The sequence below is a fragment of the Doryrhamphus excisus genome, linkage group LG3 (assembly GCF_037039965.1).
Source record: "Doryrhamphus excisus strain RoL-2023G ecotype Guam linkage group LG3, RoL_Dexc_Guam_v1.1, whole genome shotgun sequence".
Lineage (NCBI taxonomy): Eukaryota > Metazoa > Chordata > Actinopteri > Syngnathiformes > Syngnathidae > Doryrhamphus > Doryrhamphus excisus.
The window spans coordinates 10,539,411-10,564,153 of NC_136359.1; the positions used below are offsets into that span (position 1 = coordinate 10,539,411).

A 24,743-nucleotide genomic window follows, 5' to 3' on the forward strand; every position below is an offset into this window, starting at 1 on the left:
TGTGGAGGAGTGGGCCAAGATCCCTCCTGCAGTGTGTGCAAACCTGGTGAAAAACTACAGGAAACGTTTGACCTCTGTAATAGCAAACAAAGGCTACTGTACCAAATATTAACATTCATTTTCTCAGGTGTTCAAATACTTATTTGCAGCTGTATCACACAAATAAATTGTTAAAAAATCATGCATTGTGATTTCTGGATTTTTCTTTTTAGTTTATCTCTCTCACAGTGGACATGCACCTACGATGAAAATTTCAGACCCCTCCATGATTTCTAAGTGGGAGAAATAGCAAAATAGCAGGGTGTTCAAATACTTATTTTCTTCACTGTATATAACATTATTATACTAGTATATTGTATTATGACTTTCTTTATCTTTCCAGATGCCATGTCTGCTGTGCAGGCGGCAATTGTTATAATGGTATAATATTGTAGGTAATTACTGCCACTTAGTGATTTTTTTTTCTGATGGTAGAAAAGGGCATGTCTATTTGGGGTAAGGTGTGAACTTACCTTAACTGTGGCACAGCATTTATTCGAGCAGAGGCCACTATTTGGGGAAATTTTATACATTTATTGGCTTTCTTTGTCTCTTGGACATTGAGCACAGGCGTTTCAATGATGCAGCTTTTAGTTCATATTTAATTGTGTGTTACTCATTGTGATGTGGATTTAAATACACTACAAAATTGAAAGTAGGACTGTTGCAAAGCAAACATTTCCAGATAAGAAACCCTACAAAGGAAGTGTTTTTTTTTTCATGTTTAACATGAGTGTCTGTTACGTTGTCTTTGATTGGCTGTCTCATGAGATATTTTTTGTCAGCTTGATGAGCTATTGTTGCGATCCAGCTGAAAGATGCACTTTGTAAGGAGTTATTATTTTACACACAATCAAGAGGTGATTTATTTTATGCTCTGGAATTGTCTGGATGATGACGACACTGATGATATAAGCTAGGACATGAATCCATGTACTGAACAAATGCTATCATGTTAATTTTAAATGTTTACATTTTTTCTGTCTTTTTTTTAATCTGTAGTTTTTGTGTAAATATTTTACAGGCCAGTCATTTACATATGTATGTATCATGTTACCTGCAATCATTGAAAATAACTTTCTGGAGTTTACTGTGGCATTTAAGTGTACAGCAGTGTATAACAATTTTAATGCTTCCAGTCACCTTGAATGTTATGCTGAATGTTATGCTTTATGGGGAAAAGACTGGCTCACAGAGAACAGAAGAACAATGTATGGAAGATATAGTCTCTATTCTATCAATAATGTAATGTTTTCTTGCTTTTTTGCATTTCCATATACCAATACCTTCCCAGTCCTTGTGGCAACTCGTGACCTCCGTTTCTCAGTGCCTCCAGCCGACAAGCTTTAAGTACAACTACTGTGACTACAATAACGTAGATGGAACTGGATGACTTTGCTGGTCGACTTCTCAGGCGGTCCTTTTTTTGACTACTGAGAAAAATGTAATCCCCTTTTCCTTTAACTGATGCTGTTCTTGTTTAACAAGAAATATTCATTGAATCCAAAAGCTACAGTAGATGGTCAAGTTACTGTCCAAGCCGATATGAGATCACGTGAAATAGAGCAGGGGTTTTCAAAGTGTGAACACCTCCGTGGAGGTGAAAAACATCTTTTTCAAACCTGCTAAGCTAAATTCAATTATGGCGAAAGGCAAAAACCGAGGATATAGTTTTAAGAATTTAAAAAACGTGGCTGGACATTGTTTTCCCCTTTTAAAGCCATGTAGTGTGTGTTGTGAGCTTCTATGATGATTTGTGTCAACAGCCTCTCTATGGTTTATACTAAACTTTGCTGACACAGGCAACTATATTGTTTAACCAATAGTGACTGGTGACGAGCCAGCTTCCTGAGGAATCTATACAAATGTTTGATTATAGCAGATATTGTGATCCTGTCTTCCAGTTGTGGTTTATGTAGCCCGATATCACATCATACATCAGGGTACGCTTGCTGCCTTATCCCCCCACCCCCCTCACACACACACACTCACAGATTTGTAAAAGCATGCTGCAAAATCTTCATCCTTTTTGACTTGCTGAGGCTTTAAAACTAACACTAACTAATGCCCTGCATGACTCTGACTAAATGTGAACTTATTAATGCTTTAAATGCTTATGATGTTGCAGTGAGTATTAATTCTTGTATCTTGGTCGTCATTCCTAAAGAGGAGGAGTAGAAGACAGGAAATGGCTGTTTATTCTGTACCACTGCTTAATGTTCACGCTAATAACAAACTGAAATGTTACTAATGTAAACAATAAACGCAAATTTGTCTGGCCACTTCTTGGCAAAGTCCCTCTTGTTTTTGTTCTTTCAATGACAGGAAATAACATATCTCTATCAAGCATATCTCTAGTGAAAAGTACACATTTTTAAATAATAATTCCAATTATGTGAGATGCTAAATTAAAACATTTAATACACTTTAATTACAGTGTGATTATTAATACAATTGCAAGAAAGTGTTAATAAAGTTGCAAATACAAACACATTTTGGATCGGTTCCTAATGTTGGTTAAGCTATGCTCAATACGAATGTACACTGGTGCAGTAGCCGGTGACCACGCCTCCTGGGGAGGCCCACAACCTACAACCACGTTGGTAAACACGTTGCCACAGCAACGACACCATCACACCTTTCCTCCACCTGTTTTATTTGCTTTTCCGTTTTGTTTTTCAGCCAACAAGCTTCGTTAGCCATGACAACTGTAACAATTCAAAGTGTGAAGCAGCTCTGTTTTACCCAGAGGGACCACGTCTTGACGAATCTGCGAATCCGTAGCACAAACTAATGCCTTAACTGGCATGGGAACTTGCCAGGGAAACCGGTTACCATGGAGCCCCGCCTCGATACGTTTGTTTACATCCCATCTACCACTAGTGTCCACTAGTGTGGCGTTCGGAAAGTAGCAGTAATGGTATATTTATTAGATTAAAGTCAACAAAAAGAAACAAATATGTCGGATATATTGTGCCAGTGGCTGAACGAGGAGCTTCGGCTGTCAAAAGTTGTCGGTATGTGTATGTTTATCTTAGCTAATTTAGGCTAACGCTAATTGCTTAGTGACGCAGCAATTTTGCAAAGCTAGCCCCTAGAGGGCTAAGGCTATTCCATATATTTTATTCATCACAAGAGTTAACATTATTTTTTATACAGTTCGTTGCGGGGATGCTGAGAGGCATGCATTTGAGACTATAGGTGTCAATGTGAGTGTGAAAGGTTGTTTGTCCATTGTCTATATATGTTTATCTGTGACTGACGGTGACCAGTCCGGAGTCGACCTCTTGGCCCCAAAGTCATCCACCAACCTAACCTAATTTGAACCTAATTGTTTAGAAAATTAATTGGTGTAAATATTACTATTATACTATGAGACGTCTTTGCATGTGTGCCCTTTCAGAACCAAATACCTTTGCTAAGGATTTCTCAAGTGGTTACCTCATCGGTGAAGTTCTCCAAAAATATGGGATGATTAAGGATGTCAGCGTGTTCACAAAGACAGAGTAAGTTGGTACATTTTCTGTCAGTTGTATCGTCTTGTAATCATTCCGAATATGCATCCACAGCACCTCCATGTCCAAACTGAACAATTTCACTCACCTGGAACCAACTCTCCACCTACTGGGCATCTCCTTCAACCTGACCACAGCTCAAGGGCTGATGCAGGAGAAGGTGGGTGTTGCCACTCATCTGCTTTATCAGCTCTACGTCTCACTGGAAAAGAAGAGGAAGTCAGAGATGAGCAAGGCAACCATGGAAATTATGCAGCCTGTGGCCATCACTACCCTGCAGACAAAAGATCACCAAGTCTTCTCAGATGTAAGTGTGGACAAGCGACCGGGCCAGACATGAGGTTGTAATAATACCCTAAAATATACACAGTATCCCACAAAAGTACAATGCTGCACTCATATTTTATTCATTGATTCATTTTCTACGGCTTTTCCTTACGGGGGTTGCAGGGGTGCTGGAGCCTATCCCAGCTGTCTTCGGGCGAGAGGTGGGGTACACCCTGGACTGGTCGCCAGCCAATCACAGATCACATATAAACAAACAACCATTCACACTCACATTCATACCTATGGACAATTTGGAGTCGCCAATTAACCTCGTATGTTTTTGGAATGTGGGAGGAATTATTAAACATGTTATTAAATATTGTCAAGGGGAGATGAGATATAAAGGGAACCAGTAGTCAGTAAACCGTTTGTATAGTAGTATATGTTTAACATTGCTTTCATGAGGTTGAGGTTTTCGCAGAGGCTTGATGCTCAGCAGAGTGTACAGTGACTACTCTTAAGTGCATCCTATTATTCTTGAGAAGATATACTCTAATAAAAATGTGGTTGTGAGGTTTGGTACTGAGCTTGTTCAGATACTGTACATATATGTGGTTCTTTCATGCAGCGATTCTCACATGCTATGGTAAAACATGAAGCACAAATGAAGTTGCAGAAAATTAGTCAACACTACACTAACAAGAAACAGTCTCAGATGGACGACAAGTCAGCACAGAAGAAGAGTCAACACAGAGTCCAGGATGAGAAGAGAGGGATTCACATGAGGAAGGTACTAAAAGAAGCATACATACATTACCATATATGCATGCGTGGCCATTTATTGTGCATCGTCGTCAACAACATCAGTATGAATAGAGCAAAACAAAATCTAAAAAAAAACTTGTGACATTTGTCAACCTACCTCATCATTTTACAGTATTTGCAATGTAATTGTATATTACACATTGTTGGCATATAACTCTGAATATGTTGCAGTTTAGTCGTCCAAAGTACAGTGACATCGTCCTGATGCAAAACCAGACCACTGATGGTCAGGTGCCCAAGCCGCCTCCTTATTCTTCACTGGTCAACCTGAAGAGACAGAAGCAGCATCATCGCACAGAGCAACAAGCACAGGTTATGATTATGCTTATCAGATTGTAGGACCAGTTTGTACTGCAAGTACTTGAAACAGATTTTTTAGACTGTATGCAGCTGGCTCAAGATTTAATTCAAAATGAAACATGTACAATTATCCCTCACTCTATCGCTGTCTTTCAAAAATAAAACAAAGGCGTGTGTCTGTCCCTGCAGATAGTCCAGAGTGAAATTGCCCAGTTTGAGACAAACAGGAAGAAGCTGGCCACTTCAGGCTTTGCTTCCTCTTCCGGGTGAGATAAATATCAATTCGCTCTCACACATATATGCTCTGACCACATATACATAACCTTCTCACCCTTGCTAGCGGTCTGGATACTTCACTGGGGAGCAGCACTCAAGGCTGTGGTGAAGGTGGAAATGAGCTGATGCTCCAGTCCAACAGCAAGTACATTCAGGACATCCGCCAGAGGTTGCAGGAGAATGAAGCAGCTTCTGAGCAGAGAGAGAAGAGACGAAACAGATGCCTGATAGAGCAACTCAAGGCCCACGAAGCTCAAGAGGTAGGTGGAGTAAGCTCCAAGGCATAGTTACCCAACTGAAGGTGGTGTAAATCACAATGTGGGGGAGAGGAACTATGGTGCTTGTGTTATTAACACCAATTAGTACAATACATTGTTGTTGTTTTTTGTTTAATTTAATTTCGGCCCAAAAAATGAGCTTCATGCCGCAAATGGCCCCTGGGCCAGAGTTTGGACACCTCTGATATACAATGTGACACCTCTCTAATAAGGCATGCAAATGAATCTCATCATGCATTTCTGAACTACTGATACATAATTATTTGTCCCCTGCAGGAGAGAAGGCGAGAAGAGCAGCTGGTGAGATATCTGACAGGCCAGACTCTGCAAGAGAAGCGTTTGGCAGTGCAGCTCCTCCAGATGCGCAAGCAGAAGGATGCGTTCCGGCAGAACCGCCTGCTGAAAGAGCAGCAGTTCCAGCAACAGAGGGAGAAGGAATTCCGGGAAGCCCTGGAAAGGGAGGCGGTGAGTGGTGACATATCTCTTTACCTGGGGGGGACAGAGCCTTCTCTGTTGCCGCACCTTCCCTTTGGAACTCAGTTCCGCCACAAAACCTGCTGACTTTTGTCCTAAGGCCCTGACCAGACAGGCGCAGCTGGACTGTGCCGAAGAGATTCGTCTAGAGCTTGAATTCTGCAAGAAGATGGCTGAGGAGTGTGCACAGAATAGATCCAAGAAGCATTTTGAGAGGTGCAAAGAGATTTTGGAGCAGATTGTGGACTTGGCGACCAAAGTTGGAGAATATCGCCTGCTCACTGCAAAGTATGTAAATTGCTTGCATCATAAATGCTCTCAGAGACCCAAGGATGCTTTATATTAAGACCAAGCTGTGTATTTTCCAGTTTAATTCCAGCAAAGCTGATGCATGAATGGAAGGAATTGCTGTTAAATGGTCTGCCTCTGTATGATCAGCCACGACCCACATCACCAGACCCTGTAGAGCTTCAGAAACAGGAGATACTCAACAACCAGGACTATGACGAATACAGTGTAAGTTACAGATACATGTATGCAAAGTAATAGAAGCTCACAATGTATTGACTTTTTACTGTGTGTTAGAACATGGTAGGAGAGTGGACTTGGCCGGAGGAAGCCGGGGAGACATGTTCACCGCCGGGCCCCAACATGATTCTCAAACATGTGCTCTTGGTACTGAGGAGCACGACCTTACCACCAGGCCCATCATTGTGTTCTACCTATAAGATAAAGGCGTGTGTCTTGGGCAAGTTTTGCTCTGGCAAGACCACATGCTTGAAGAAGATTGCTGAAGGTACATAATATCCTCGCTCATGCTAATGTTTTATCTAAGTGAGCCTGTTGTTTTCTTGTTGTAGAGCTGCACATATTTGTCCTATCCGTGGACACACTAGTAAAAGAAGCTTTGACTGCTTATAAGAACAGAGAGGTGAGGTAAACTGATACTTGAGGTTAGAATCTCAACAATCTTCTTCTCACCAACTACCCTCATGTCCTCCTTCACTACATCCATAAACCTCTTTGGTCTTCCGCTACACCTCCTACCTGACAGCTCTAAACGCAGCTTCCTTCTACCAATATATTTACCATCTCTCCTCTGGACATGTCCGAACCATCTCAGTTTGGCCTCTCTGACTCTAACATGTAATGTCCTTCCGATGTACTTGTTCCTGATCCTATCCATCCTGGTCACTCCCAGTGAGAACCTCAGCATCCTTATCCCTGCTACCTCCAGTTCTGCTTCCTGTCTTTTCCTCTGTGGCACTGTCTCTAGACCAAACAGCATGGCTGGTCTCACCACAGTTTTGTATACCTTTTTTTCATTTCATTCAACAATAACTCGATTTAAACACATTTACAGGTCACAGAAGAAAAGGAAGACACAGAGATTAAAATATCCCCCAGAGTGCTCAAATATGGTGGGTTTCCTGAATATGTTCATAATGCTGTTATGTATGCTTTGTGTCATTGGTATGTATGTCATTTCTTTCAAGGTCTAGAGGAAATAACGGACACAAATGTGAGCGAAATTGCCAAGCATCTAGTTTTCTTTTCGTTGCCAATCTGCACATTTCTCCTGACTTCCAGTGCTCCCTGTTTTTGTATCCCAGTTGTCAACCCGTGCCTTACTGGGAAGAGTTGCTGGAACAGAGCTGAGCAAAGGCAGTGTTATACCTGATGAACTATTGGTGGACATTTTGGTGGAGGCTATAAGGTATTACTGCTTGATATACTGTAAACGATAGAGCGTAAACCCATACAAGCTATACATCTTTCATATTATCACCAGGCTGATTCCACCTGAGTCAGGCTGGATCCTGGATGGCTTTCCAGTCAACATTGACCAGGCTTATCTATTAGAGACAGCCCTTTATTCTCTGGATATGGAGAATGACATCATGTGCAGAAAGACAGACCTCCTCCTGGATCCGAATCCGCCGACACCCCCACCCCCGCCTCCGGTACTGGACTTGGCATTAGTGCTGAATATTCCTGATCCTATTGTGGCCAAGCGGGCTATCAATCACACTGGTACATGAAACTAATTATGTTTGTTTGTCTTAAGTAAGGTCAATGATCATTTTAATGTGTGGTGTTTCATGAGAATGTGTACAGTCATTCATTTATTCACACATGCATTGAGCGCAACCCTTTTCCCCCTTTTGGAAATGTATTCTCCCAACTTAAGGTTCATAAAGGCATAGTTCATTCATAGTTGATTAGTGTAATTACATTTCATTGAGCATTTATTGTGAATTATATTTTTGTTCTATAGATATCTTGTCTATCACTATCAATCGAGAATACATCCAGAATGCTGCTGCTCGAGTCCTGACTAAAACCAGGAAATATGACCATATTAGTCCAGACCCTATAGACCCTAAAATAATGCTCCTTGTGAACACGTCATTTCATGGTCTTGCGCCAAAGTACATTACAGCCACATAAACCATCCAGGGCTCTGTGGGTGCCCAGAGTCAGGACTAAACACGGTGAGGCTGTGTGGCTGCCAAAATCTGGAAGAGCCTTCCAGAAGATGTTTAAATTCAGGCTGAAAACAGTTCTATTCAACTATGCATATGACAACATGAACTCCTCATTTTTATTTAGTATTATTATTTATATATTTTTTGTGGAATTATATGAAATGATTTGATGTTTTTGTAGAATGCTTTTATGGACTGATTTACCCTTCTTTTCTGTAAAGTACTTTGAATTACCTAATTGTGCTTGATAAATAAATTTTCCTTGCCTTGCCAATAGATAGACGCCCTGACGCTACTGCAGACAAAAAACTGTATGTAGGACAGATTCCACACAGGTAATATAATTTAATGCCATACCTTAATTGTGTTATTTACTGTTACTGTATCAGCTTGCATCATTTCACTTTTAGGATCGCAACCTTTCAGGACAACTGGCCCAAACTTCAGGAATGGTTTGAGAGCGACGGGAAGAAAAATATATTGATGAAGGTAAATGCAGATGTACAGAAAGAAGACCTTTACAAGACTGTGAAGAAGATCCTACAGAAGACTATCGTGAAAAAACAGGAAGGTAAATGCACTGATAACACTTATAATATTTATCTCTGCCTTTTTTAGTTGTAGTGCCTTCTTGGAAATGAACCTGTTCTTTTATTTTTTTATTTGCACCAACTCTTACAGCATTGGAAACGACAGTACCTGTGGAGACCTCCCGTCCTGTTACACCCGTGCAGATAGAACAAACACGGACCGTCTCAAATGAAGAGGTCAAAATGGAAGAGTCAGAATCAAACCATACAGAGGACAGAGATAAAGCCCACCCTGGATCTCCGACAGGTGCTACTTCCCTGCTATAGCTTCCTACTAGAGTGTTAGATATGACTATTTCATAGTTAACTGGAAAGTGACTTATCTAATGGATATGTTTGTCTGCCAAATTTGAATTCAAGTTGTTTTATCACATGATTTTGTTGTAAGACTTCATGACCGACTAGCTTTCAGTTAATGCAATGAGCATGAATGTTATTGTGGAAATGAATGGAGCCCTCTGGTCACTCCACAGAAGGAAACGAGGTGTCTGCTGACACATCACCTGAAGAGGAGTTGCAAGAAGCCCCTCCTGTTTCTTCCTCACCTGGCCCGGGTTCTACTGGTTGGGTCTACGTGGATGAGCCGGTGCCCTTGGTAGGAAATGACAACTCTGTTGAGTGTTAGAATTAGTATTGTTCTTTTAGGAGATAACTTTGTAATGTAACCTAATTTATCTTTAGGATAAATCTGAATATCTGTGTCAGCAATGGGAAGCAGTGTGTGATTCCTATGTGAGCAGTGTGAAGTCTGTAATGGAAGAGCTCCGCTTGGAACGCACTATTATTGATCATCACTTATATGACGTCAGGTAAATTGTGTTTGCATATGACACTTTCTTCAAACCTACAGAGATCTTTTATTCTGTGTATATTTTGAAACAGTTAGTGGAAGGTGAAATGAATATTTGTTATTGTTATTCATTCATTTTCTACCGATTATCCTCATGAGGGTCGCGGAGGTGCTGGAGCCTTTCCCAGCTGTCTTCGGGCGAGAAGCGGGGTACACCATGGACTGGTCACCAGCCAATCACAGGGCACATATAGACAAACAACCATTCACACTCACATTTATACCTACAGTGCATCCGGAAAGTATTCACAGCGCTTCACTTTTTCTACATTTTGTCATGTTACAGCCTCATTCCAAACTGTATTAAATTAATCTCTTACCTCAAAATTCTACACAAAATACTCCATTATGACAATGTGAAAAAAGGTTTTTTTTGACAATTTATTAAAAATAGAAAACAAAAAAATCACATTTACATAAGTATTCACAGCCTTTGCTTAATACTTTGTTGATCCACCTTTGGCAGCAATTACAGCCTCAAGTCTTTTTGAATATGATCCCACAAGTTTAGCACACCTATCTTTAGGCAGTTTTGCCCATGTGCTCATTGGGACCTTCAAAGCAGCAGAAATTTTTCTGTATCCTTCCCCAGATTTGTGCCTCAAGACAATCCTGTCTCGCAGGTCTACAGACAGTTCTTTTGACTTCATGCTTGGTGTTTGTGCTCTGACATGCACAGTCAACTGTGGGACCTTATATAGACAGTTATTATATTTCCAAATCATGTCCAATCAACTGAATTTACTGCAGGTGGACTCCAATTAAGCTGTAGAAAGATCTCAAGGATGATCAGTGGAAAAAAGATGCACCTGAGCTCAATTTTGAGCTTCATGGCAAAGGCTGTGAATACTTATGTAAATGTGATTTATTGGTTTTCTATTTTTAATAAATTCAAAAAAAGTAAAAAAAAAAAAAAACTTTTTCACATTGTCATAATGGAGTATTTTGTGTAGAATTTTGAGGTAAGAGATTAAATTAATACAATTTGGAATGAGGCTGTAACATGACAAAATGTGGAAAAAGTGAAACGCTGTGAATACTTTCCGGATGCACTGTATGGACAATTTGGAGTCGCCAATTTAACTAGCATGTTTTTGGAATGTGGGAGGAAACCGGAATAACGGGAGAAATCCCGGGAGAACATACAAACTCCACAAAGTGATGGCCATGGGTGGAATAGAACTCAGATCTCATAGCTGTGAGGCCTACGCGCTAACCACTCATCCACTGTGCAGCCATTCTATCATCGTAACTGTTGCAATACATAGTTATATAAGATTAAGATTAAGTTATGCCTTTATATAGTTATATAGTTATATAGTTACTTTTGCCACAAAAGTGACAATGTAAACCACCACTCTAATGCAAAGCACAGCGTTTTTGACCAAACATAGCCACTCAAGTCTGAATTAAGGTCACAGAAAATGGGCATAATCCTATATAAACAATCCACCCAAATCCCCACTCGTTCAGTCACTGCCCAACAACTGCTGATGAATGTTTCCTATGACACCAGAGAGGAGTTCAGGCAGTACCTGGAGCGACCAGACCTGAAGCAGGAATTAGTCTCTCAGTGGCAGAAGGACTACAACAGCATACCTGACGATCTGAGGCAAAACGAGGAGACCAAAGCAGAGCTAAATCATCGTCTTGATGTGAGACAAAAAAAAACCCCAGATCATTTACGTAGTGCAAAAATGTGTTAACATGGATGATTGGTAAGTAGGACCTGCGAGAACATTTGTGGGACATTGTTGAAACGCACAAGGAAGACGACGAGACTCAACGGGCTCTTCTCATAGGAGAGAAGTGGTTAGAGGATCATGCCATAGTCCTTGTCAACCATCATTTAAGACTCATACAGGTAACACTGATATATACTGTAGGTAACCAGCTGGCTGTTATATTAAGATATCACTGTTGTCCCAAAGATTTATGTGGAATGTTTGTGTTGCATAGGTGGAAATGAGCCGCTTTCAGAACACCCGAAATGTTCTGAGAGACTACTATCTGAATTCGGGTCAACAGGATCTCATTGACTGCATCACTTTCCTGGAAAATCCAGATATGGGACCTGCAAGGGTATTTACCTCAAATCTAATTTCCCTACCCCGCCCAGTTCAGATAATGCTCATCTTTCTGTTTGGCCAAGGAATTACCTGAGATCCTGATCCTCAAACAAGAAGAGGCCTTTGCCACCATATCTAAAATGGTAATGCCGTGTGTCTCTTATAGAATGTGTGAACATTTCTATGGGAGGCTATTTACCACACTGCCTTGTGTCTACTACATTTGACTAGGTGTCAACAGAACCTCTGCAGGTGGACCTGAGGGCAAGAGAGTTGGAACCAATCCAAGAGAAGGACAAGGACAAGGAGAAAGATAAGGACAAGGATAAGGAAAAGGACAAAGAAAAGGACAAGTCAAACAAAAAGAATAAAGGGAAGGAGTGAATGTTCCTGCATGTCAGCAATGTACACTTTTGCATGTATTCTACCTTATCGTCTATCATATGCAGTATTCTACCTCTTGTCTCTCCAGTGTCCCCATCCCCCCCTCCTGCATCCAGCCCTACACCAGCTGTTGAGGCCTCCAATGTGGAGAAGACCCCCGGAGCCGTCAGACAAGTCAAAAACAAAATAATCAAAGAATACACAGCTGCACTCAAACATGAAGGTACTGCGTGACACTTTCTACTGTATGTCCTTCCATACCTATACACACATTGTGTGTTTTCCAGAGAATGCAGCAAAGGCTCGGATGAAGCTTGTGAAGGGCCACGGCCTGGCATTGGTTAACTCTCTGAACAGCAGAGCTGAACAGATCTTTAGTGACATGCAGGACTGGTTAGAGGCACATTATGTTGCTCAAATGAATAGGTCAGTATCGGGCATTGCATGTTTTCTGAACATGGAAGGTGACAATAAGTCAAAAGATTTTTTTCTCTATAATACAATGGAACGTGTATCTTTTCCTATAGTATTGACCAACTCACAGAGGTGGTGCGGCACTATATAGAGAGTGCTCTTCAGCTTGAGAATGAGTTAGTGCTGGCAAGTAGCATCATCTTTTTCTCTTCTTTTTTGTTTGATTTGAAGTTGGACAAAAGTACACATATGCTAGTATTTGCCAGGTGTTACAAATACACAGGACTGATATGTGAATGTATTCAATTGTATGTTCCAATATCAAGAAGGTTAACTTTATTGGTTTGCTGGTTGGTTTTATTTGTAGATGTTGCTACACATCTTGGCTTTTTATAATAATCTTGATTTCTGCAGGAAAGTATTGATTTCTATTTCAATGGAGACGCACAATTGGTGCCGAGTCCACCGAGACAACCGAGTCCACTGGCATCTGAGCAAGTGACACCATCCATGCTGACCATTGTTCAGCTGGAGTCACTCTACGGTTCTTTTTGTATCGAGGCTCCATCAGGTACACAACAACCAAAAAGGGCAGTATTGGTGTTCATCTAGTCATTATTTTTGATCTGTTGTTTTTAGGCTTTATATCCAGTTCTGACTTCTTCCGTCTGATCAATGACATAGTCCCTTTTAACACTCTACCTGAACCCTGGGTCAACATTACTGAAACACAGGTATACCATATAGACACCCAGCAGCCACAATATTACACATCCATTGAGCTGTAATTTAAATGTAGCTAAAATAAGGTAACCTAAATATGAGACCTAAATATGACAACTAAAAGGGGAATTTAATTGTGTAGACTTATTGCAGAATCCTTACAACACCTTCCCTCTCTTATTTGTAGCTGAACGAGATAATTTCTCTGCTCATGAAAGAGTCTAAGCAGATAGACTGGCGCCAATTTCTGCTCAGTGCTGCTCTCCCATGGCCGTTTCCATCCCTTACATCCCTGCTGGGTGCGCGCCAGCTTTTCAAGGCAGCAGATGCTAAAGCGTCAGGGTATATACGTGAGGAAGAATATCTGCAGGTCGGTCTCAAGTTTCCATTTTGTGTCTTTGTTACACAAACTGAAGCGGTTGTGTCTTGTAACACCAGACAGAGTTGTGGTTTCCCAGTGTAGACGCCTGTGAGCTTTCACTTGATCGCCTTGCTAAGCTACGTAAGGTAATGCCTCTTCAGTGTCTGTCAGGTATTGTCATGACAAAAGTACCTTATTTTTTAAATCATTTTGTCTTCTTCCTATGTAGTTCTTCTTCCAGCTGTTTGCTGACCACTTATACACCCCGCCTCGTCTGGACTACATGTCCATGCTCCTTTACTTCACCTGTGACCCAGACCACAAGCAGGGCTTCATCAGAGCGCTGAGTTTAATGACAGGACTTCATCTCAAGTACCCACCGCCCAGCCCTCTTGTCATGGTGAATTCATTAGTGTGTGGACAAAAAGCAGGCACTCATCAATCAAATGTTCAACAGATGATTGGATGACAATGAATTGTTTGCAGTCTGAGACCAGACCGGAAGAAACCAAGGAGGACATGGAGGAGCAGGAGGAGGCAGAGGAGGAAGAAGAAGACCTTTTGGAGGAGCAGCAAATATCAATCCCTACTCTCCTTTCTGTCTTGTTCCCTGAAGTGAGCAATATAAAATGTGACGCCATGCTTCCCCAAAGCTGCCTGAACCAGAAGGAGAACAAAGAGGTAATTCTCCTACATTTGGTTCATATAGCAACAAAAGTAAACCTGAATTGTTGTCAAGGCCGGTTTCAATTGGAGCAGGTCTTTAACGCGCAATGTGACATGAAATACAACTCATCTTATCATTCTCTGCTGCCCTCTAGCATCTTGTGCAGATATTTGCAGATCTGGGATACAGTCCAGAAGATTGCGTCCCTTTTTCTGTTCTCTTGAAGCATCCAACATTTCAGAACCTGATAGAGAACACGCACAATTACCTGTTTGTCGTAAGTCCTCGTCATACTATATTTTGTATCAGTCACAGACTCCTCTCATCTTTCTGTTTAGCTCCATGGAGGTAGGGTTTGTGTGGCACAGTGAGTCTCCCATCAGACAACACAATACAATTGCGGCCTTCCTGACTCCCCCAAAAACTGATTTTCTGGAGCATATTTTGTAGGGTATTCTCATTCCAGACTCTCTCAACTCAAAATGTATTAATTTTCCCTTTATTCACCATCTGAACAAGGCTTTTTTGGCTTGTCTCTTATACTTAGCCGCAGATGGATTCCACTTTCCCTTGTATAATTTCTCCATATGAGCTGCCTGGTGGAATCGTTCTGCATTCACTTGTCCACAGTTCAATGGAAAGAAATCTAGATGGGAATGCAAAAAGTGGATCTTCAGTGACATATTGCAGCCAGAGGCTTAGTAGGACTTCATGAGGCTTGCCACCAGCTGCTTATAATTATCTGTCATGTTGTTATTTCCAAGAAACTCTTGACGCAAAAGTCAAATTCTGCCACCGTTCATGAAATTTCGCTGCATGCATTTTATCCACATCCAAGAGAGAGATTTCTGCAAGTAAAGACAAAACATTTTAAGTAAAAACTCTACACATATTAAAATGAATGTATTGGAATGTGCAGACTGCTTTTCAGATATAACTGGTTGCTTGTAGGGACGCTGTATGTTCTGATAAACGTTAAATTTTATTGTTACTTAAGGAAGCACAATTATTTTGGACCCCTCCCCCCCACCTACCAAGTTTTTACGTCTATGTTTTTCTCTCTTTCAGAACATCCATAATGTGCTTCAGGCCCATCAGCTATGAGTGACTCTACTCTACAGTCTCCTAATTGATGACACATTTACCATCTTCTCGATCATCATTAAAAACAGAAGAGATTAGATCTGTTGTGCTTGTTTTTCCAATATATATATATAATTTTGTTTGTATTGAGTCATGACTAATATACGTATGTAGACCTGCAGGAAAGTGGTGAGGCGATGCAAACCTGACTGTGCAAACATCAGCCATGATGGGGCTGACGCATTCCGACTCGTGTCCTTTTTCCTGAAACCCTCCAGCAGTTTTTCTGATTCACTTGTTTTTCTAATGACCCCTTTGCCACAGAGGAGCATCGGTTTGCGTCCACAATGAATGCATTGTCCAGGATAACCTACATGTCAAGCCTCACTTGCTAGCGGCGACCTTCCGGAGCACCCGCTACCCTATTGTAGCTCATTTAGCCCGGATGTGCTGTCCTACCTACTTCTGCGTCCCTTCCAGTCAATCCAATAATCAGAAAGACAAATATTTAGTTATTATTTTAAGCAAATAGCCACTAAATGACATTGCTTTGAGAAAAAAACGGAAGTACTGTCGTTGGAATGACACAATATTGCTATGATTTTGCCTTTAATGAACATTCCAATTTGCCCAGTTTGATTCAAGAAGTGCTTTGGGGGACCCTGAGCCCCCCCTTAGCTGCCGCCCCTCCTCCTGGTCCCTCCCTTTCATTAACACTGCAGGTCCAACGCTGGTCAACGTGACTTTTGGAGAAAAGTGTAGACACTCATCTGTCATGTGGACAGAACCATGCACACAGACCTTCGTGGCGCCTCCTGAATGACAAGGACAGAACCAACACCTTAAGGTCGGAGCTTTTCCATTATTTACATTACTCCCAAGCACAGCCAGTTAACCTCATACCTTGTAGATGCCTTCTCCTATCAGTTTGAGTGTCAAAAAGAATTCTTTTTTTTTTCTTTTTGGTGCCTGACTGCCAGTTATCTGCAGTAGGATCCAGTCAAAACATTCCTGTGAATTTTAAAAAGCCAGAACTATAGCAACTGTTTTGCACAAGAACGCTTTGGTTGCAGTTTATTTTTGAACTGGAAGACTATTTACGGGACTTTGGCTGCAGATCAACATCATGGGGCTAGTGGTTTGGATGTGCTCGCTGCTGGCTCTCCCACTGCTCCAGTCTGCCAAGATCCTGACTGTCTGCCTAATTGGTGAGTAGCGGAGCGGTCATTTTTTCCTCTGTAAAACTGTCACTCAGAAGAATAGAATTACACAGTACAACACAGCAACTGAATTCAGCAACATATCCATTTATAAATCTGCAATCTGAGGATTATAATGCTCATTTGTGATTGACACTGTTATTAAAATATGTTTATTATTTACTGAGAGTAGCTATTTTGCTGTAGTGCAGATGTTCCAGAAGAGTCCCCAGCTATGTTGACATTGTGGTCTTCCCAACAGGAGGAAGCCACTACTTGCTCTTTGATGAGATCTCTCACAACTTCCATTTACATGGCCACGAGGTCCGCATGCTCTTACAACTGGGCAACCCTGTAGTCACAGGTACACACCCTCGAAACCATTAAGAGGTCCTTTTCAATATCCTTACTCATTTGTGTCCAAACCATATGCAATGAATCGTGACAACATGACAACTCATCATTATCTCAACTACCCGAGCATGAAGTCAACAATAAATCCACGAGGTATAATGACAACCCTCCTAGAAATATGCTTACATTTCTACATCAAAGTTTCTATTGACTCAGTATATAAGGTTGTACTCGTGAAAATGTTACTATGCTAATGTTAGTACGTTAGCAATGATAATGTTAGCATGCAAACAGCATGATAGTGTGTAATGAAAATGGGTGAAGACGATACTATGCTAAAGTTAGCATGCCAACACAATTGAACAAAGTGTTTTCATGATGTCAACTTATCCAAACGGCTAAGAATGGTACTATGCCAAAATTAGAACGTTAGCATACAAAACCTAGCATGATAGTGCTAAGTGTCTGCGTATGTTAATACTCAAATAAAATAAAATGTCAGAAAATGCTGCTATGCTAAATGCTAGCACGCTCACACAAATCCATCCACCCATCCATTTTCCCAGCTGTCTTCGGGCGAGAGACGGGGTACACCCTGGACTGGTCGCCAGCCAATCACAGCTGTTAGCTGTGAGTCCAGTCCATATATACATATATGTGTATATATATATATGTGTATATATATATATATATATGTATATGTTCCGCTCAGAATTCCTCAAGGCTCTGGATGTTGAGGGACTGTCTTGGCTGGCACATCTCTTCAACATTGCGTGGAAGTCGGGAACAGTACCTTTGGATTGGCAGACTGGGGTGGTGGTCCCCCTTTTCAAGAAGGGTGACCGGAGGGTGTGTTCCAACTAGAGGGGGATCACACTCCTCAGCCTCCCTGGGAAAGTCTATTCCAGGGTGCTGAAGAGAAGGATACGACCGTTGGTCGAACCTCTGTTACAAGAGGTTCAATGCGGTTTTTGTCCTGGTCGTGGAACACTGGACCAGCTCTACAACCTCACAAGGGTGCTTGAGGGTGCATGGGAGTTTGCCCAACCAGTCTACATGTGCTTTATGGATCTGGAAAAGGCATTCGACCGTGTCCCTCGTGGCGTCCTTTGGGGGGTGCTCCGGGAGTACGGGATTGGTGCCGCGCTACTACGTGCTATCCGGTCCTTGTACAAACGGGGTTCGCATTGCCAGTAGTAAGTCGAGCCTGTTTTCGGTAAACATTGGTCTCCGCCAAGGCTGCCCTTTGTCACCGATTCTGTTCACAATTTTCATGGACAGAATTTCTAGGCGCAGCCAAGGTGTTGAGGAGTCTAGTTCGGGGGCCTTAGAATCTCATCTCTGCTATTTGCAGATGATGTGGTTCTTATGGCTTTTTCGGGCTGTGACCTTCAGCGTTTACTGGGACGGTTTGCATCTGAGTGTGAAGCGTCTGGGATGAGACTCAGTACCTCCAAATCAGAGGCCATGGTTTTCAGTCGGAAAAGGGTGGAGTGCTCCCTCCGGGTTGGGAATGAGGTCCTGCCCCAGGTGGAGGAGTTTAAGTATCTCGGGGCCCTGTTCACGAGTGAGGGAAAGTGGGAGCGTGAGGTCGACAGATGGATCGGTGCAGCTTCGGCAGTAATGCGGTCACTGTACCGGACCGTCGTGGTGAAAAGAGAGCTGAGCCAGAGGGCAAAGCTCTCAATTTACCGGTCGATCTATGTTCCCACCCTCACCTATGGTCATGAGCTTTGGGTCATGACCGAAAGAATGAGATCGCGGATACAGGCGGCTGAAATGAGTTTCCTCCGTAGGGTAGCTGGACTCACCCTAAGAGATAGGGTGAGGAGCTCAGTCATCCGGGAGGGGCTCAGAGTAGAGCCGCTTATCCTCCACATCGAGAGGAGTCAGTTGAGGTGGCATCTAGTCCGGATGCGTCCCGGACGCCTCCCTGGTGAGGTGTTCCGGGCATGCTCAGCCGGGAAAAGGCCCCGGGGCAGACCTAGGACACGCTGGAGGGATTATGTCTCACAGCTGGCCTGGGAACGCCTTGGTGTCCTCCTAGTGGAGCTGGAGGAGGTGGCCGGGGACCAGGAAGTCTGGGCTTCCCTACTAAGACTGCTGCCCCCACGACCCGGACCCAGATAAGCGGAGGAAAATGGATGGATGGATATATATGTATATATATGTATGTATATATATATGTATGTGTATGTATGTATGTGTGTGTGTGTGTGTGTGTGTGTGTATATATATATATATATATATATATATATATACACATATATATATATACAATATATATATATACATATATATATATACATATATATATGCTTTGAGTAGGAAAAAGTCCCGCCATTGGGTGAACATTCACAAAAATGACAAATTGAAAGCCAGTAGTCCAAATTGAGATAAAGGATCATATCAGTTATTAGTTTATGCTACGATAAATGTGGGATTTTAAAAAATGCTATAATTTAATGCTAATTTAATGCTATCTGTTGAATAATAATTTTCAATTAATGTTCTTTTGTCGCTAGGAACAAATGCCTTTTTGTGTAACTTTGCCATGTTAGGCTAATTCAATCAACGAATGACAATTCAAGTTTTTTAAATTTATTTTTAATATCACTCATATTCATTCATATTCATATTCACATTCAATACTGCTAAAATGGATGAAATGTAAAAAAAACGGGTTAAAGTCACATACACTATTGTTTCTTTTATTATCCTTTTAATATGACATTATCTCTGGCTTTAGGTTTGTCCTATGCAGGCCGCAATGACAGCTACAAGACCAGCACTTGGTCCTTAGGAGAAGAATACATTAAACAATACAACGGCTGGTTCTTGGAGCAACAAGCTCAGTTTTTACTGGGACGGTACTTCACTGAGAACCTTATTCCATTAATATTATGGACTTGTAGACATGACCCAACACATTTTGTTGTCATCTTATTGTACTCCATCATCTCTCACGAACAGGGATAGCTTGAATGGCTTCTTGAACTTCATGGGGCACCTTTCCTATCAGTGTGATCACCTCTTGGGAGACAGAGAGCTAATGAGATTCCTACAGCGGGAGCAATACGACATGGCCATCGTGGATGCCTTTAACCCCTGCTCCTTCATCATAGCACACAAACTTGGTACCAGCACGTCACAAAGTTTTTTATTATTACATCTGCGATTTCATTCTGCTTTACCTCTTCTAGATCTCCCCTCCATCGCCTTCTATCCTGGCACTCTGAACGGTCCTTTGTCCATCACAATCCCCTCCTCAGTGTCCTCAGTGCCAGTTTGCAGCTCCCAGCTGTCGGACCACATGGACCTCTGGGGGCGGGCAAAGAATGTTTTCTACTCACTCGTAGGTGCAATAGGTAAGAACACAAAAAATCTCCAAGGACTTATTCCTTCGTAAAAAAAAATTCTTGAATCTTTTACTAAGTTTCTGCTATAATTTGGTTTTTAGACATTAACAAGAAGGATACCAAATAATATATTATCAAGAAAATCCTGCGTATATGCAAACACTAGAAAAGTACAGTGTTCCAATTGTAACGGTGCCCCCAAATGTTCCACTTCCCACGCAAAGGCCAGCAATTGGTCTGGTCTATGTTCAAGGATGTAGCTGACCGCCACCTCGACTCAGGCTCTCCCCCTGGTGGTTTGCACGAGTTCCACCAAAATGCTGAGCTGTGGGCCTTCAACACCGACTTCTCCCTGGAGTTCCCCCAGCCTCTTCCGCCTTACACTGTGCTGGTGGGGGGTCTCCTCAATATGGTGGCCCAGCCTCTGGATCAGGTGAATTCTCCATTCTAATGTTTAACTTCATTATTGGATCAGGTGAATTCCACATTCTAATGTGTAACTTCAATATTTTAGCCTACTCTTAACTTCTGTTGAAGGATCTTGACTTGTGGGTGTCCAGATTTGGAGAGGCAGGTTTCATCGTTGTGACTCTGGGGTCAATGGTCTCCTCTGTCTCTGTGGACCGACTCCTGGTGGAGCTGGTGGGGGGCTTCTCCATGATCCCTCAGGGCGTCATCTGGCGGTATAAGCATGTAGCCATAGTCCATGAGTCTAATAGGCAACATACGTACATTCTTTGGCCTGGTTTGTTTGCAGGTACGACCATGAGTGTTGGCCACCTCACCTGAGCAAACCTTCCAATCTTCGCCTTGTGGACTGGCTGCCGCTCAATGACTTGCTAGGTTTTTATTCATGCATCACATTGTACTATATGTGTATATACAGTCTGGTGGACAGTACATCTTGTCAGAGAGGGATTTTTTAGAATTACTTTGCATCATATTGGGTATTATTGAGAGTATTACATTTTGTGGTATAAATCTTCCCTCCCAGGACATAAAAACATGCGTCTCTTCATCACCCACGGAGGTCAGAACAGTCTTCTCCAGGCAGTGTACCATGCTGTTCCTGTGTTGGGCATCCCTCTGTTTGGAGATCAGTTTGACAACGTGGTGAGGGCTCAAGCAAAGGGTTTGGGTCTCTCCATCAGTCCCACAGAGATCACGAGCGAGCTGCTCAGCTCCACCGTTCAAACAATCATCCAGGACGCCAGGTGGGTGGACTGTCATGGATGATAGGTGTGATGCATGTAGAGATGTCTCACTACTCTCCCTTTTTCTAGCTTCAAGTCTGCAGCTCTGTCCCTTAGCAGCATCCATAGATCACATCCCGTTCCACCAGCACTCCGACTGGTGCGGTGGGTGGAGCACATCCTGCGTAGCGGAGGTGGAGCTCACCTAAGGCCGTCCTCACTGCAGCAGCCATGGTACCAGAGGTACCTGCTGGACCTGCTTCTGCTTCTCTTCATCAGCCTCGCCGGGCCCGTCCTTCTCTGCTGGCTTTTCTGCAAGAGCAAGACAAGCAAAGGTGAAGGCAAGAAAATTCAATAGTAGCACACTTAGGTTGATAAGTCACTTCTATGCTCTATGCTTATTACGTGTGAAGATGTTCAATGTCAGTGATTAATAAATGACTTAGACACTCTTAGACATATTTTTTACAGTCATTACACCCCATTTGACTGCATATCAATCACAGGATATAGATGTAAGAGAGCCACATAGAGACTCATGAAAGGATATTTTGTACAGCAACTCATGTCCATATGCTAATAAGTTATACACTATATATTTCAAGAAATAACTACATCCAAAACTTTCACTTTTCACATTTTTTGCTGTTGTTTTTGTTCATTTACCAGATATTTTAAAATTGTTCTTGTAATATTATGACTTTATTCACATATTTAGATTTTTTGCTTTTTCCCAACCCAATTTTTCAAAAACTCCAACTTTATTTTGTTTTGTTTATCACATAATGACTAACTAAAAAAATATTTGATGCTACTAAGACTACATTTTTTTCCTCATCATATTGTTATTCTTGGGAAATTATAACTTTTTAAAATTAAATTACTACTTCTTTTAAAATATTTTGATGTTATTCTCATAAAGTTACAACTCTTTTTTTCATTGTTTTTTTCTCCCATTTTCTTCTTCTCATAATTATGACTTTAGTAGCAACATATTTTGAATTTATTATATTATTATATACATTACATTATAACATTTTCTGTCACAAAATTTTGCAAAAATTAAAACTATTGTTGTTTTGTTTATTACAACTATAAAACAATGTATTTCTTTAATATTTCCACTTGTACTAAATACTTCTACTAAAATATTTTTCCTTATAATATTACAACATTATTAAGACTTTGACTTTATTCTTGTCAAATTATTGCAATTGCAAATTGCAATTTCATTTTTGCTGTTTTTTTACATTATTATAACCAAAGTTTTCAAAAATTTAAACTTTGTTTAATTTTCATAAAACTTTAAAACAATGTACAATATTTTAACTTCATGCTACTAAAATGGGGGTATTTTTTTCTCATAAAATTATAACATTATAAAATGATGTTATTGAATTTATTCTTGTAAAATTACAACAGACCTTTCAAGTTTTGCTGTTTTTTGGTAGTTTTCTTGTTTAATTCTATTTTTAGGGTGTGCCGTGGGTGAAATATGAACACCTCTGATGTAACATAATGGAAATATGAATAGTCTCTTCTTGGTTCAACCTGTAACCATCAAAATCTTGATCACAGCTTGTGCTATGACATTTTTGTAGTCCACATTGTCCCACACTCCATGCTGCGCTAACAATCCCAGTCTGTCATGCTCGTATGTGCACATACAGTACGAGTGTGCTGTGTGTGATTTTGTGGAAAAGAGCGGGGGTCAGCCTGGTGGCCTCCAGGCTCTTCAGTTGGTACCCACACCTGCAGGCCTCAACTCTGACCCCTACACCCTCCCCAACTTGTAACCACAGTCTGCTTCCCACCCCTAAACAAGGCACAACAATGTTCACGGTCAGCGGTCAGAGCATAAAAAAAAAAAAAAAACACCACCCCTCCGCTTTCTTTGCCCTTCTGCCCACCCCTTACATCTGTGTTGGGGGTTTTGGTTGTGGGAGGAAAAGATAAATTAGCCAGCAAAGAATGACCAATTAGAACGGCATGTTCTTTCACCCCCCCACACCCCTATTCAGCTGTCCAATCCTTCATGCCATCTCTTCCTTTCATTTGTCTTTTTTTGTGTCTGGCGGTTGCAGGTGCCAGTATGTCTTCCTCAGCTTCGCACGCAATCTAAGGGCAAAGCGGCCAAAGCATAATAATATAACACAAGTGGGGGGGTGGGGGGGTGGAACGCCAATGAAGCAGAAGAGGAATGAAAGCAAACAAATTAGATGAGAGGAGAGGAAAAATCTGGCAAGCAATTGGCACAAAATGTTTCACCGAAGAAAACAATACAACACGAAATGATGCATTTCTTGTACTGCCCTTGTGCTGCAAACTGGATGTGATGCATGCATTGCCACATAATACAGAAGTGGAGTTGCTCCATACACGTCAAATCATTTAAACATCATTTATTTTCCAATTAAAGACCATAACAGAATTCCCATACTGCATATACAGTAAATACATATACAGTTATGGCCTGCCTCTGTCCAATTGCAATTCTGAGTATGCATTGAGGAATGTGTGTATGGTCCCATAGTCAAAGAAAACTAGTATTACAGACACAGCACATTAAATGAGTTACAGTACTCTACTTTGAATCCTCAGTTGTTGGCGGGTTAAGGCGTCACCTAGTGGTTCAGTTTAGCGCTACAATGAGACCCAATAATGTTGACATCGGTTCCCTTTGTCCCTTTGTTTGTGTTTTTTTCCCCATTGTCCATAGTTATTCACTTTTTACTTGGGGGGGGGGGGGGGGGGGGTACCATCTACTACTGTACAAAATATACTTTCTTAAACAAGCTTAAACAATATCACTTGTATGTAGCAATAGCAATTTAGTGCCAGATATGGGGAATTTATGCATTTCCCAGCATGTTTTTGTTGCTGTCTTATGCCTCTTAAACAGTGTTCATGTTCATAATTCTTATGAACTAGTCCAAAGTTCAGTTCATTTCTATTTTTTGGGGGAAAAGTAACAATGAAAGACTGATATTGTTTTTAAAAAAGAACACTATGACATCCATCACGGGGCGGCACG

At 41.4% G+C, this 24,743-nt stretch overlaps 3 protein-coding genes across 6 annotated transcripts; all 3 read left to right on the forward strand.

The window, feature by feature from the left end:
• Nucleotides 1-2,804: 2,804 nt before the first annotated feature.
• On the forward strand, nt 2,805-12,356 carry LOC131128427 (sperm flagellar and cilia associated 2). Of its 4 annotated transcripts, XM_078789630.1 has the most exons (27): nt 2,819-3,056; nt 3,199-3,248; nt 3,443-3,545; nt 3,609-3,861; nt 4,450-4,611; nt 4,818-4,958; nt 5,136-5,212; nt 5,287-5,482; nt 5,777-5,965; nt 6,075-6,262; nt 6,343-6,490; nt 6,560-6,770; nt 6,835-6,905; nt 7,338-7,395; nt 7,471-7,496; nt 7,588-7,691; nt 7,767-8,008; nt 8,741-8,798; nt 8,874-9,034; nt 9,145-9,300; nt 9,527-9,648; nt 9,735-9,862; nt 11,420-11,558; nt 11,630-11,767; nt 11,863-11,985; nt 12,056-12,115; nt 12,204-12,356. In XM_078789630.1, the coding sequence occupies exons 3-27, from the start codon at nt 3,511-3,513 to the stop codon at nt 12,354-12,356; spliced, it is 3,339 nt and encodes a 1,112-aa protein (XP_078645756.1). In that variant the 5' UTR covers nt 2,819-3,056; nt 3,199-3,248; nt 3,443-3,510. The 4 variants fall into 4 exon arrangements, with proteins under 4 accessions (XP_078645758.1, XP_078645755.1, XP_078645757.1 ...); XM_078789629.1 differs by lacking the exon at nt 3,199-3,248 and having other exon boundaries at nt 2,818-3,056; XM_078789631.1 differs by lacking the exons at nt 3,199-3,248; nt 4,450-4,611 and having other exon boundaries at nt 2,818-3,056.
• On the forward strand, nt 12,357-15,747 carry LOC144898273 (sperm flagellar protein 2-like). Its single transcript, XM_078789633.1, has 11 exons — nt 12,357-12,579; nt 12,644-12,749; nt 12,884-12,956; nt 13,185-13,341; nt 13,410-13,504; nt 13,681-13,863; nt 13,932-14,000; nt 14,084-14,254; nt 14,341-14,535; nt 14,676-14,798; nt 15,590-15,747. The coding sequence occupies exons 1-11, from the start codon at nt 12,357-12,359 to the stop codon at nt 15,623-15,625; spliced, it is 1,431 nt and encodes a 476-aa protein (XP_078645759.1). The 3' UTR covers nt 15,626-15,747.
• A 556-nt stretch (nt 15,748-16,303) lies between these two features.
• On the forward strand, nt 16,304-22,677 carry LOC131128428 (UDP-glucuronosyltransferase 3A1-like). The gene is made up of 11 exons (XM_058071278.2): nt 16,304-16,451; nt 16,722-16,812; nt 17,066-17,167; nt 19,907-20,027; nt 20,131-20,294; nt 20,361-20,525; nt 20,741-20,949; nt 21,054-21,199; nt 21,274-21,359; nt 21,511-21,730; nt 21,800-22,677. Exons 2-11 carry the CDS (start codon nt 16,731-16,733, stop codon nt 22,065-22,067), a joined length of 1,563 nt encoding a protein of 520 aa, XP_057927261.2. The 5' UTR covers nt 16,304-16,451; nt 16,722-16,730; the 3' UTR covers nt 22,068-22,677.
• The last annotated feature ends 2,066 nt before the right edge of the window (nt 22,678-24,743 follow it).